General features: G+C 40.7%; 1 protein-coding gene across 1 annotated transcript; it reads right to left on the minus strand.

The window, feature by feature from the left end:
* Positions 1-258: 258 nt before the first annotated feature.
* Positions 259-14,141, minus strand: TOX4 (TOX high mobility group box family member 4). Its single transcript, XM_082647924.1, has 9 exons — positions 14,066-14,141; positions 13,787-13,855; positions 6,539-6,781; positions 5,385-5,645; positions 4,807-5,037; positions 3,316-3,396; positions 2,199-2,942; positions 1,050-1,213; positions 259-397 (listed from the first exon to the last, which is right to left on the minus strand). The coding sequence occupies exons 1-9, from the start codon at positions 14,069-14,071 to the stop codon at positions 337-339; spliced, it is 1,860 nt and encodes a 619-aa protein (XP_082504050.1). The 5' UTR covers positions 14,072-14,141; the 3' UTR covers positions 259-336.
* Between the last annotated feature and the right edge of the window lie 39 nt (positions 14,142-14,180).

A 14,180-nucleotide genomic window follows, 5' to 3' on the forward strand; every position in this document is an offset into this window, starting at 1 on the left:
GACAATTATACCAACAAGTTTTCCTCAAACAATTCCCCACCCCTAGCCACCACCCCTATGTTCTGCTTGTTCATATGCCCTTCACCCTTTCCCCTGTTATTATCACTGATATCTCTGCTTGTACGTGAAAGTAAAAAGCAATTCCAGCAAACTCAATGGCCCTGCTCCATAGCCTGGCCCCTGTAGAAGAGAGACAAAAGGGGAGTAACGTGAAGGACATAAAGGACCATCATGGGTTGAGATCAGGCACTACCAGAAGCCCAGCTTGTCTTTTTAAAAACAGGCTCGATGGACATGTTCCCAGCAGGTAAGTCTTCACTGGCTTGGAGAACAGGACTACTTCACAAACACTACTGTGTTTGAGTTTCTAGAGGCTACCCAGGCCAAGAAGACATCCCTAAGAAAGAAAAAGATACACACAAACTCAGAATTACAGCCTAGATATATTCTTTTTAAAACTTTGTCTTAAACAAATAGGTTGACATATATCACCCAATAGGAATATAAAGGCAGTGGGCCTAAGAGTCAGAAGTATAGGCAATCCTAATTTACTTTGGAGGATTTGAGATAGGAAATACCAATGCCTTGTTTCATGGATGTAGGTCAATCTCAGGAAAATTGGGGAAATGGGGAAAATCTTCAGAACTTCTTCCCTTTCCCCCTATACTTAGCACCTTATTGTGCTACTTACCGCCTATCCATTCCTTCTCAAATTCTAATTCCCTAAGAGGTCTGATTTGCACTAAGGAGATAAGCTAAACTAAGATTCAGTCACCACCAGCTTGATGTGTCATATTTTTAAAGAGCACACACAGAGGTAATGTAACTGAAAAGTGTGAACTGCTCATTATGTCATCTTTATCTGCATGGCAAATGTAAGCTTTTTTTAAGCAGGGGAACTTCTCTAGCAGCTTCTACAATCAGATGTATATAGCAACCTACTCTACCAAAGGTAAGGTGGTACTGATTATATGCTCAGGGTTACTGTGTTTTCCAACACAGTTTATTTAGTCATACTTGAATTATAAGAAGGGGAACTGTAAGCTCACCTGCAGTGCTTCACCACGCACTCATTGCTGCAGTACTCATTGTCCCAGTCCTTACTCACAACGGGAGGGTTCTCACAGCCGGACCTCACACATCGAGGCTGGGGTGAGAGCGTCATAGGAGACCCACTCACCAATTCAACATCCATTTGAGAAGGAGACTCAACCTGTGAGAGGGAGAGAGCACCAAAGATGGATTGGATTGCTACTTACCTAGCTAGCCAGCTAGTCAAATTAACTCTAGGATCCAATGGAGCAACAGATGTTACAGTCCCGCACAGATGGGGGTACACTTCCAAAAGAAGGTGAGTTCTTGGTCTTCTCTATATCCAGCTTTAGAATTTTGCCATGCAGATTGACATGAAGATGCTTCCTATAAGGGGAATGCTGCCATACTGCTAGTGTTTAATCTTAATTTTACCCATCACTGACTTTATTCTACAGTTGAATAATATTCCTCTGAAAATATCAAATCAATAGAATGTGAATAGAGGTTGGGTCACCTCAACTAAGATCAGAGACTAAGAAGATAAAACGTGGTGCCATTAGCAAAAAGGAAAAAAACTTAGAGATTAATAGTTTCCTGGTTTTGAAGGGGTGGGATGGGTGGTATTTTTCTTTAAAATGACTGCTTCATTCATTGTGGGACTATAGTCACAAACAGACCTATATTTCAAAATGACTACTGGTCAGGTACAAATTAAAACTAGGGTAAATTGGCATCTGTTTGTTTCTGAAAAGACTCAATGATACTAACCAGTTGAATTTTTCTACCTGTATTCCCTACCCATCCCCTTACTTAAAAACATCAAGCCAAGCAGTCAAGGTTTGAGAGAAATGGAAGGATTTATCTCCAAAGCTTTGGATCCTTGGGTAAGACACCTGAAAAATAACTCTATGCTTAGGATATATCTTTAGTTGACTACCGTATTACTTCTGCTTAGTTAAGGAGTAGTCTAGGATAGGAGGCCCTCTTAATGTTTCTCACCAAGAACACTACAGAGTATCTTGCAGGGAACTGACAGGATATTTCATACGCCTAGTTGTGCCAGGCATTAAATGCTAGTAGCAACCCCTGCTTTTATTAGGTCAACCAAAAATGCTTACACATTTTCACTGGTCTAGAGGAAATACTTGAAAACAGAGGCTCACCTCAGGAACTACATCTGTGATCATCTCACAGATTGTCTCAGGAGAGGTTTCCTCCACTGTGTGGGTCTCAGGGCTGCTGTTCACAGGCCGCTCCGGACTCCTTTCTACAGGTGGTGGAACCAAGGTAGTCTGCATTTTTAGAGTGGGTGGAGGCACAAGCTTGACCTGCAGTGGCGGCGGCTGCTGCTGTAGATTGATTCGAAATTTCTGAGGTGGGGGCTGCTGCATGGCCTGCAGCGGGGGAGGCTGCTGCAGAATGGCGACTTGCTGCTGAGCCGGGGGCTGAGGCATTTGCTGCAACGGAGGGGGTTGTAGTCGGGGCGGAGGCAGTTGCATGGAAGCTGCTGCTGCAGCTGCTGCCTGCAGCACTGACCTAGTGACGATCTGGGCTTGCTGACTAGGCTGGATAGTAGCTGTACTGGTTTGGCCTAGTTGGATCCCCCGGGAGGTCACCACTGTGGCTGGGATAACGGTAACCATCCCTCCTTGAGACATAGTAATAGAAGAGGGCAACATCTGTTTGGTAATAATCAACTTGGTAATATTGGGCTGACCCCCAGCCCCAGAAGATGCCTGGTTTGCTACATAGGATGAAAGAGTGGAATTAACAACAATGGAAGGAGACAGGGCAGGGGGCTCTGTTGAGGCTGCTGCTGGAGAGGCTGGCTCAGCAGTAGTCACAGGAGGTGGAGAAGGAGTCTGTGATGGGGGCGCTGGATCCAATTCCACTGTTTCCACAGTAGCCTAAAAGAAGACCAAAAAAAAAAAAAAATCAGGAGATTTATTCTCTTCCCCAGGACATCCTCACTCTAATCACCTCCCAAGAAAAGGTACATCACAGATTGGGGAGGCGGGGGGTACGAAGAGAAAGAAAGAAAAAAGAGCAGCCATGTGTCTGCCTGGCTAAAGTAAACAATGAAAATAAACTCAGACTGTTTGGCAAGGTTTACGATGGAAACAAATGGGAAACCTGTTACATATTTTTGAGCTTTTAATAACTATATACTATTAATAGGTTCCACAGGTTTTTGGTGGTATTTACTTCTTATAATTGCTAATATACAGCTTTAAAAATGTTTTTATTGGTTTAAATATCCACCTACCCCAATCTTCTTACCTGACACTCTTGATTGTCTTTATAAGCAGCCAGAGCCTTCAGATACTCTTTCTTGGCAGCTTCAGTTTTCCTCTTATATACCTGCATGAAAGACAGACTGTTTAGAAAGTCCACAAACTCCTAGTAAAGACTGATAATCCTACATCATTCATCAATGAAAGACAATTCATTTCAGTCTAAATATTGACAACTCCTGAAAGCTAGTAATCAAGACAGCCACCATGGCAGACTTTCCAGTGACCATGCATCTGAAAGCCAGCCAATCAACAGTAGGCTTGCAGAATAGCTACACTTCTAAAGCCAACAGCAACCCTTGCTCACACCTGTGTAACCAGAACAAATCCTGACCCCCAATAAGATGAGTAGTCTGCTTAGTCTGGGATTGTGTCTAACCAGTATACTTTCCCTTAAGGAAATGTGCTAAACTGTTTGCAATGATAGCCACAAGAATTCTTCCTGTGCTGCATACCTAGTCTTCCATCAACAGCTGAAACTTATTTCCCATTCCTTTGAATTTGGGCTAGCTCTGTGAGTTGCTTTAACCATTAGAATGTGGCTGAATTGACAAAAAGAGAACTTGTGGACATCTGTTTTTGTTCTCTTGGAATACTGCTCTAACTCTGCCATAGTGTAAAGAAGCCAGTCTAGCCTATTTGGAGGATGAGAGACCATGTGAAAGAGAACCAAGGCATTTCAGCCAACAGGTAGCACCAACTGCCAGGCACGGGAGCAAGGTCATCTTGATAAGCCATACCAGCTGTTGTTTGGGTACGACTGTAAGAATGAGCCCAGGTAAGAACACCAGGAAAAACACCCAACCAATTTACAGAATCATAAGAAATAATAAATTGGGGACTTCCCTGGTGGTCCAGTGGTTAAGAAATAAGACGACCTGGGGAGTGTAAGGTAATGATAATTATAGCCATCTTCAATTTCAACTGTATCTTATATTCATGTAGTATCACAATTTTCATTTGTTTAATCCAGGTTAAATTTAGGGAGGTTAACTATAGTTCTCAAGTTTATATGAGGCCAATGAAAAAATTCAAACTTTGCTGTGGATTTTAGAGTTAGCTACAGCATGCAACTCACCAAAGAATAGCCTAATTTTACAGATAGAAAAAAAAGGCATAGAAAGTTAGATTCAGTGTTTTTTATAATAATTTTTTTTAAAATTTGTTTTTATTTTTTAAATATTTAAATATTTATTTGGCTGCACCGGGTCTTAGTTGTGGCATGTGGGATCTAGTTCCCTGACCAGGGATTGAACCCGGGCCCCCGGCATTGGGAGCATGGAGTCTTGGCCACTGGACCACCAGGGAACTCCCTATAGTATTTAGATGGGTATTTGGGATTCAGTGTATGGCTGCAACTTTTAAGATGAAGGATGATCTTGAATGCCATTAACAAAGAGCTGATATGAAATAAGAACACATAAGGAAGTTAAAACTTGAACATTCACTAACCACTAGTTCCTTGTTATTTGCTCACCTGTTTTTGCTCCTCTCCAAGACTGTCCCACATGGAAGCCACAATTTTTGAAACCTCCCCAAAAGTGGCATTGGGATTCTGTCCCTTGATGGCAGCCTGTGTGTCACGAAAGAATAAAGCATATGCTGAAACTGGTTTTTGAGGTTCATTAGGATCCTTCTTTTTTCTCTTCTTTGGGGCCTTCTGCTTTTTCCCTGCTTCCACCACAACTGTCTTCTGGCTGGGAAGTTGCTGTGGGGGGGGGAAAGAGAGAGAATTACAAGAAGAAGAGAAGTATCATGTCGGGAGAACTGAAAGAAAAGGACTTTTATATGGGGTAAACTAGTCACATGAATGGAATTCTCAGAAATGCTAAAAGTAGAGGCAATAGGATTAAGACAGTAAAGTACGTGAGGACCAATAAGAATGGAGATTGGAAGGAGCATTATAAACTATAACTAGAGAGGCAGGACCCCATACCCAGAAAAGAGCAGAGGAGACAGCAGGGCAGGAGTAAAGAATACTTAGTAGGAGCTGTAGGTCAAGAGTTTTATCCCAGAATAATATGGCAGATTTGATTTTGGCAGGGAATGCCTCACCCTCCGGAATTCCTCAACACCATCCTCATGAAGTGAACTAGTAGGTGAAGGTGTGGTTGAAAGACGATCCTCAGGTGACTGGGCAGGTGGCAGGATGGTGCCACCCCCTAAGCTCAAACCAAGTTGAGAACTCAGTTCTGACTGATCAATGGTGGTCAACTGGCTATGCCCCATCAAGCCAGATGTCATGTCTGTCATTGGTACATCAATTGTAACAGGTGGATTGGCGCTATACTGAGTTCCTATAGAATGATCCAAGTCCTGAGAGAAGCAGAAGGACTAATTAAACACTAAATATAAAAAGCACTACCCTTCCCTTCCCCCCACCGGAATTCAGGACAATTTATAAACCCTCTGCTTACCCAGAAAGTATCATCATTTAAACAAAGATCAAATAATTTGTCTACATATAAAACATATTAAGCTTTTTAATAAAGTACAGAAATTACAAATTGAGTACTAAGTCACTTCTTTGTACTCAAAGGCCTATTCCAAAATAACTAAAAATAACCAAAGAAGTCATAATTTTGGACAAGTTAATTTAAAGAGCAAGTAAGTTATTCAGTAATCTAGAGAGAGTGATGACACACAGGGGAATGAAAAACGTTCTCCCTGTACCCTCCTAAATAACGGCTCTTAAAGCTGCAATACACAGGCAAATCAGAGTGCATAAGGGCAATGTTAGAGATGTTTGGCATCAAGTACAGTGGGTGAAGATGTGCTACTAATGAGATGTGCTAGAAGCCCAAATACACTGATTTATAACACATACTAATCCACAATTAATACTTTTGGTTCAGACAGTTTTTTCAATACATCCCTCAGCATGCCAGCAATCACACTCACACTTGAATCCTAGGATATGAAAGCCATAGTAGTAGGGAAAAAACTTTTCTTTCAAAAATCCCAATAAATCATTTTCATTTCAGGGTTAACACTGGACATCTTACAATTTTAAACCAGTTTTCAAGTAAAATTGATTCAGATGATACATCTCACTTATTCAGGGGAAACGAGGTCTTTGTTGGTGAGCCTTTAGCCAAAAGAATGGAAAATAAATACTACCCAAGTGTAGCAGGGAATAGAGTTACTTATGTCTCCCCTAACACCATGCCCATGAGCTTGGGTAAGCCTGATAATGTCTTGCCCCTTACCATGGTCAAGCCCCCACTCAGGAGCCCCCCGCCCTGCTCCATCAAGCCATGGGTCATGCCCACAGGCATGTCCAATGTCTGGACCCCATACTGGGCTGAAAAGCTGCCATCCTGAGAGGAGGAAGGGTCTGCCAGGTCATCAAAGTGGCCAACCACATCTGAGACAGCCAGTGAGGGATCAGAATCCAAGGAGATAGGGGGGATTTCAAATTCTTCATCACCCAGGCTTGGTGTATGGAACGTCTGTAGGGAGGAAAAAAAGGGGAAAAGACTTAGTGGGAAGAGGAGGAACTGCATACTGCTAAGTGAAGAACATGGCTGAGTACTGGAGATTCTCAGTGTACCTCTTTTTGGCCTGGATCCCATTTCTGTTATCAATTTCCTAGGACCTATTTAATTTTACAAATAAATCTTCCTCATATCCTTGGCCATATGTCACATACAAGGCTGCCAACATCAATCACAATTTTCAGTTCTTTTCTCTCTTTTCTACCTTTACCATCTTGGTTGTCCTAAACTATTTTGCCTATTGGTCTAATGAATGATTCTTTCAGCACCATTAGTAGGGACCCAACCTTTATAACCTGTTTAGCTATGATGCTTAAAATCTCTCTATTCTAATAGACAGCAGTTATTTCATACTTACTACACCTGAACTGTTAGACCACAGAAATTCATTGTCAACTAGACAATTATACTTTGACTGTTGTTTTAGGTTCCTTTGAAGCAGATCCTAAAAGGATCATGGGAACTTTATGCCCCTCTAAAATATATGCACTTAAGAGTTTCCTACCACTTCTCCATTTTAGAAATCACGATACTAACAACAAATAAAATTTCCATGTGTACAAGATTTTTGGAAAACCCAACAATGCTAAGATAAGGATAAGAGTGAGGAGAAAAACCTTCATTAAGAGATATAGCCAGAGGGCAAACTGGTTCTCTAACAGTTCCTGAACACATTCCTGTCTTGCTCTGAACAAGACTTTCTGCAAGAAAGGAAGAAAAAAATTATTCCAGGTGAAGACCCAAATCCTTCCTCTGAGTCCAACTACAATAATAATACACTATTTCTATTCTGAATGACGCCACAATTCACGGAGCTACAGACCAATGTCTGACCTAAGATACATTAAATGTTATGGTTCCTTTTGACACTAAAAAACTAAAATGGCAGCATCTGCAGCAACAGAGCCTTAATAATGGCAAGAGACTTTGGTGTCACAGAGATCTGGGTTCAAGTCCCTTCTCTGCCATTTACTATATGACCTTGAATGGATTTTTCTCATCTATAAAATGGGACTTGTAATGGTAATCTCCTTATATGGTTATTATGAGGATTTATGGGATTTAGTATACAAAACTTTATCACATGGCCTGATACATATAACTGCTTAATGATAATATTAATATCCTAATTATTTAACTTAACACCTGCCCCAACCAATTACCACAGATTGCTGGAATTTTAGAAACTTTAAATTCTATCAACCTTGTCACATGGCACAGTAAATACCAACTGATTCAGATCAAATTAAATAGGTACTCACAGTTTCGGGGGTTTTTTCATGATTAAGTAAAGCATTCTTTAGGAATTCCTCAAGACTTTTCCAAACCCAGAAAGGGTCTCACTAATATCAGCATTTTTAAATTTTGCTAGAAAGAATATTTCCAGCTAGTAAAACCAGGGAGAAAGAGCATGCCTGTGAAATGCTTGATTTCTCTGAAATCACATTACACTGAGAGAAGTTTCCTAAACGACAAAAAGATATGTATATAGCTTCATTTCTATATTTTCCTCCTCCAAGAGCCTTACTATTTTACTTAGCATGGTAAAAATTTGTGATATAACATGAGAGGAGCATACATAAAGAGCATGGGAGCAGACAATTCTTTAGGAAAAACTAAAACTCTCCCTAAGAACTGAACTTTTCTCAGTACACAACTCATTTTTGTTATTGTGTGGAAGTTGTTAACTTCAGGTCCATGATTTTTTCCTGAGATTTCAGTTTAAGTTCATGTGCTCATTTTTCAGGAAGAAGAGTACAAAGATTTTTACCAAATTCTCATGCAAACAAACAAAAGTTACAGGGGCAGGAAAAAGGACCTGGGGAAACATTTACTGTACTAGATTTATAGTTGTATAATAGTGGTGTACAATTTTTTAAGAGGATACAGCAAAAGTAAAGCAAAAAATGACTATCCTATTCTGCTTACCACAATAAAAAAGCAACTCTGCCAAGATATGAAAATGATACTATTAATGAGAACTGAAAAAGAATAAAAACTCATATCCAAAACAGGAGACCAGTGTTCTGCAAAGGACCAGCCCTCATAAACTATCTGGAGCGCTCTCATGGAGTACACTAAAAAACCAGACATGTAGAGATTCCATAGTAACCAATTAACAAGACATTCTTTCTATGTACCACCCCCTGGAATGTGCAAACAGCTTTGTTATTCAGTATCTGTGGCTTTAACGGTGTTTTTTTTTGATTTTGTTTTATTTGTTTCTTCCTTTAAAAAAGAAGAGTAAAATAATGGTAATGATCAAGAATACAGAAAGGTAAACCACACACATACTAGAATAGAGATCCACTCTAAATCTTTTACTACCACAAGTTATCTGTAAGATTATAGGTAAATCCAGTATCTAAAGTTATTTTATTTTAGTGGATTCACCACATAACTAAATCATACTCTAGATTGTCAAACATAAAATAAAGATAAAACTGTAGCAAATATTAAAGTAAAAATAAATGATTTGGACACAGAAGGTGGAAATAGGAACATGATACCACTACCTTCTCAACTCAGCTTTTGTTTCCTTCTCTGTTAAATTCCTGGGCCTTTATGAGGAAGAAAGCAGTTTGGGAATTACACTTTATAAGCAAGGATGCTTAGCATTGAGAGAACCAAAATATAAAAAAATACCATTTCCCTATCTTTTCACATTCCTCTATATCAAAGCACACAATCCAGTATTTCTTTAAGTACTTTCTTGTGTAGATTATTCATTTTAAGGAAATTTATTTTAATCAAACACCTATTTATTCAACATTACCCCGGTACTACAGATTATTAAAATAGTTTAATTGTTTTTAAAAACTAATACAGTAGTGAAAATTTTAACTATTCAGCCTGAAATCATTAACTGGTTCTAATGATTACTTTTCCTAACTAAGGATAGTTATCTTTATAACTTATTTCCCCAGAGTGCTCAAAGCACAATATCATTATTTAAGTGCCAGCCTAAACAAGAGAAACAGAAAGATTAAACTCCCTTCAGATTATACAGCTTTCCTATCTCAAGCAATGCTGTAATAAATGCTAAGCCTTCCTCTCTGGACATGTACTTTTAAAAAATTATTATTTCTTATTTTACTAAGGCATAACTTATGTAAAGCACATAAATTTTAAGTGTATGGCCCAATGAATTTTTACATACGTAAACACCCAATTAACTACCACCCAGATAAAGATACAGAACATTTCCATCACTCTAAAAGATTTTCTCATGCTCCTTCCTAGTCAATACTCCCTCCCTTCCACAACAGGTAGCAGTATTCTGATCTCCATCAGCATAGTTTAGTGTTGTCTATTCTTGATCTTCATTAAAAAATGAACTCATGGGGACTTCCTTGGCAGTACAGTGGTTAAGAGTCCACGCTTCCACTGCAGGAGGCACAGGTTTGATCCCTGCTCAGGGAACTAAGATCCCGCATGCTGTCAGGTGCACCGTCCGCCACGCCCCGCCAAAAAAAAAAGAACTATTATAGTGTCTACCCTTTTTTGTCTGGCTTCTTTTACTCAGTAATATATTTTTGAGATCACCCAGGTTGCATTTATTAGTAGTTCATGCTTTTTTATTGCTGTGTTGCATTCCTTTTAACAAATTAGTTTATAGACATCTGGTTTTGTTTCCACTGTTTAGCTATATAAATAAAGTTGCTGTGAACATGTTTCGGTTAATATATGCACTCATTTCTCTTACGTATATAACAAGGAGTGGAATTACCAGGTTACAGGGTAGGTATATGTTTATCTTTAGTAGATAATGCTAGTTTTCCAAAGAAGTTGAATCAATTTACACTCTCACCAGCAATGATTAAGAGTTATCTATATCCTTGCCAACTCCTGGAATTGTCTTTTAAATTTTCAACATTCTGATGGGTGTGAAATGGTATCTCATTGTGATTTTAATTGGCATTTCCCTAATGAGTGACGATGACAATGACACTTTTTCATACGCCTAATAACAATTTGGATATCCTTTCTTGTGAGGTGCAAGTTTATTTATTTTTTTTAATTTATTTATTTTTGGCCACGTTGGGTTTTCGTTGCAGTGCGTGGGATTCTCATTGCGGTGGCTTCTCTTGTTGCAGAGCACGGGCACTAGGCGCATGGGCTTCAGTAGTTGTGGCACGTGGGTTTCAATAGTTGTGGCTTGCGTGCTTTAGAGCACAGGCTTGGTAGTTGTGGCACAGGGGCTTAGTTGCTCCATGGCATGTGGGATCTTCCCAGACCAGGGTTCGAACCCGTGTCCCCTGCATTGGCAGGCAGATTCTCAACCACTGCGCCACCAGGGAAGCCCTGAGGTGCGAGTTTAAATATTTTGCCCATTTTAAAATGGGATTCTTTATTTTACTCTGCAGAAGTATTTGAATATATTCTGAATATGAGCCAGATACATGTATTAAAATATCTTCTCCCAGTCTGTGAATTTCGGGAATTCCCTGGTAGTCCAGTGGTTGGCACTCGGTGCTCTCACTGCCAGGGCCAGATTTGATCCCTGGTCAGGGAACTAAGATCCCACAAGCCGCATGGTGCAACAACAACAAAAAAAAAGGTTCTTAATTTCAATGAAGTCCAATTTTTCAACTTTTTTATGGTTATTACTTTTGTGGACATTTCTTTTTCTTGCAAGAAAACTCTAAAACTTACTCTTCTAAAAGAAAAAAATTTTTTTAATTACCTTTATCTAGTTCTAAGACATATTTGGGGTGGCTCACAGTAAGACCAGAAAAAACAAAAACCACAAACCAATTGAAATAAAGGAAAAACAAATTAAAAAACTGAAACAACAACAACAAAACCAAACAAACAAGGGGGGAAAGAAAGGTGAAGAAGTTGTAATGACAAGGAGAAATGTTAACACTGACAGGGCTCTAGGCTAAAGGAATCCACTGAAATTTAGTTATGAGCTTCTTGGCAAAATAGTTTTTTAAAACATTTCTTAAAGTCATAAAAGCAAAAACAAAGGATAGACTCAAACCCGGAAAGTTTCTTGATGAGCCCAGTGTGAAATTTACAACACTCTAAATAAGGAAATTTAAGGACTTCCCTGGTGGCACAGTGGTTAAGAATCTGCCTGCCAATGCAGGGGACACGGGTTTGAGCCCTGGTCCGGAAGATCCCACATGCCGCATAGTAAGTAAGCCCATGAGCCACAACTACTGAGCCTGTGTTCTAGAGCCTGCACGCCTAGAGCCCGTGCTCCGCAACAAGAGAAGCCCAGCATTGCAACAAAGAGTAGCCCCGGCTCGCTGCAACTAGAGAAAGCTCTCGCGCAGCAATGAAGACACAACGCAGCCATAAATAAATAAATAAATAAAAAGAAATTTAAATGTGGAGACCTGATTCAGAAGAAATTGGCAATGATGCGTTTTCATGTGGATGAGCCCAATGTGAAATTTACAGCACTCCAAACAGTGAAATTAAACCATGGAGATATCACTCAGAAGAAACTAGCAAAGAGACAGCAAAGCATCAAACAGATTTTTGTTTTATATTGTTTCTAAATTTGCTGCTTATCTGATTCACACTTTCCCCGGCTTAGAAGAATAATAATGAATAGTAATCACGATAAAGCAGTTTAAAAAAAGCAAATGCTCCTTGCTAATCTAATTCTCATCCACGAAAACATTAAATTTTGTTATAAGTTCATTCAACAGCAATTGATAATTCTAGATACAAAACACTGATGCAAATGGTTTACACAACGTTTTTAAAAAAACTAAAATCCTCAAAAGATAGTACAAAGTTCAAGACTTCAGTTTCTCAAAGACCGAAAAATTTATTTTTCTGTTCCATCTTACTCTTTTGCCTTGCCTAAGCAAATGATACACTTACGACAATATTTCAACTAAAACTCTTCCACGAATACTAAAGGACCTCACCATGATCGTTACTTCTACTTCACATCATCATAAAAAACTATTATTACAGCCATCTGACAGCTGGGGAAACTTGTGACATACAAAGGTGAAGTAACCTGCCCAAACTCTGAGTCACTGGCAAACAGAAATGCATGGTCTAGGGACTTCCCTGGTGGCGTAGTGGTTGAGAATCTGCCTGCCAATGCAGGGGACACAGGTTCGAGCCCTGGTCCGGGAAGATCCTACATGCCGTGGAGCAACTAAGCCCGTGCACCACAACTACTGAGCCCGTGCGCCACAACTACTGAGCCTGCACTCTAGAGCCCGCGCGCCACAACTACTGAAGCCCGTACACCCTAGAGCCCGTACTCCACAGCAAGAAAGTCCACCGCAATGAGAAGCCCGCGGACCGCAAAGATGAGTAGCCCCGCTCGCCGCAACTAGAGAAAGCCTGTACGCAGGAACGAAGACCCAACGCAGCCAAAAATAAGTAAAATAAATAAATTTATTCAAAAAAAAGAAATGCATGGTCTACTCAACTCCCTTCATGTTTTCTGGCAACTATTTCCTTTCATCCTGTCACTAGCAAAACAAGCTAACACCATGTAAGTAAACATAACTATTAACTTTTCCAAAAATCACTGGGTAGGAAATTTAAATGAAACAAAGACCCCTTCAACAAAGTATGTTTTAAAAATGAACACATTCCACAGTTAACCTCTGGTAGGTAAATTCCTTCCCTGTCTCAAATTTCTTTGGCTTAAACAATTTCTCCCCGCTGCGATCTCCCAAGATTATTGTAGTTATTTCTCCTCCACGAAAGGAGACAATTCCACTCTGTATTCCAATCCAGATCAGTCTGAAATAGGTTCGGTCTTTTCCAACGTCCTGCTTTTCTGATGACAGCAGCTTCCCGGGCCATCCCCATGGTCCTCATAGCCTGTGGAGGCAGCTGCCACTTTTCTCCAAACATCAATCGCGGACCCCGTTCCCAACACCCGGCCCCTGGCGTCCGCGCTCTCCTCCCCACCACCCGGCCCCGCCGCTGCCTCACGCCCTCCCCCCCGCAGCGTCGGCAGCTCGTGCTCACCTCGGCCCCTGACAGGAAGGGGTGCGAGGGCCCTGTGATCGTCAGGTAATTGTCATTTCCTCCGGGAAACTGGAAACCAAAAGAAAGCCGCGGGGATAAGTTAGGGGAAGCAGGGAGTTGGCTCGGAGCGACAGATTCTGACCCCGACATTATGACATCACTCCCCAAACCCTGCTCTCTCGCCCCTCCCGTCAGCAGCCTCTCCGCCCGGCTTCCCGCCTCTGCTTCAACCCCGTTAGCCAGGCTCTCTCGCCAGCCTTCTAACTCTGAAGAGCCTACCTCCATCTTCACACAACGCCTACCACGGTCTCAGTGCCCTCATCGCTCCCACCGTCCCACTGGACACGGAACTGCCGTCATTTCCGCAACGACGTGCGTCGCTCTCCGCTGATTG

Source organism: Grampus griseus (genome assembly GCF_964374135.1).
Source record: "Grampus griseus genome assembly, chromosome: 2".
Lineage (NCBI taxonomy): Eukaryota > Metazoa > Chordata > Mammalia > Artiodactyla > Delphinidae > Grampus > Grampus griseus.

What these genes read in the sequence shown, in the direction of transcription:
- TOX4 (XM_082647924.1), bottom strand. An exon ending in TCACAGATGTAGTTCCTGAG is followed by an intron (nt 1,214 to 2,198) that starts GTGAGCCTCTGT and finishes TCCCTCTCACAG; the next exon opens with GTTGAGTCTCCTTCTCAAAT. An exon ending in TGCGTGGTGAAGCACTGCAG is followed by an intron (nt 398 to 1,049) that starts GTGAGCTTACAG and finishes TTTCTTTCTTAG; the next exon opens with GGATGTCTTCTTGGCCTGGG.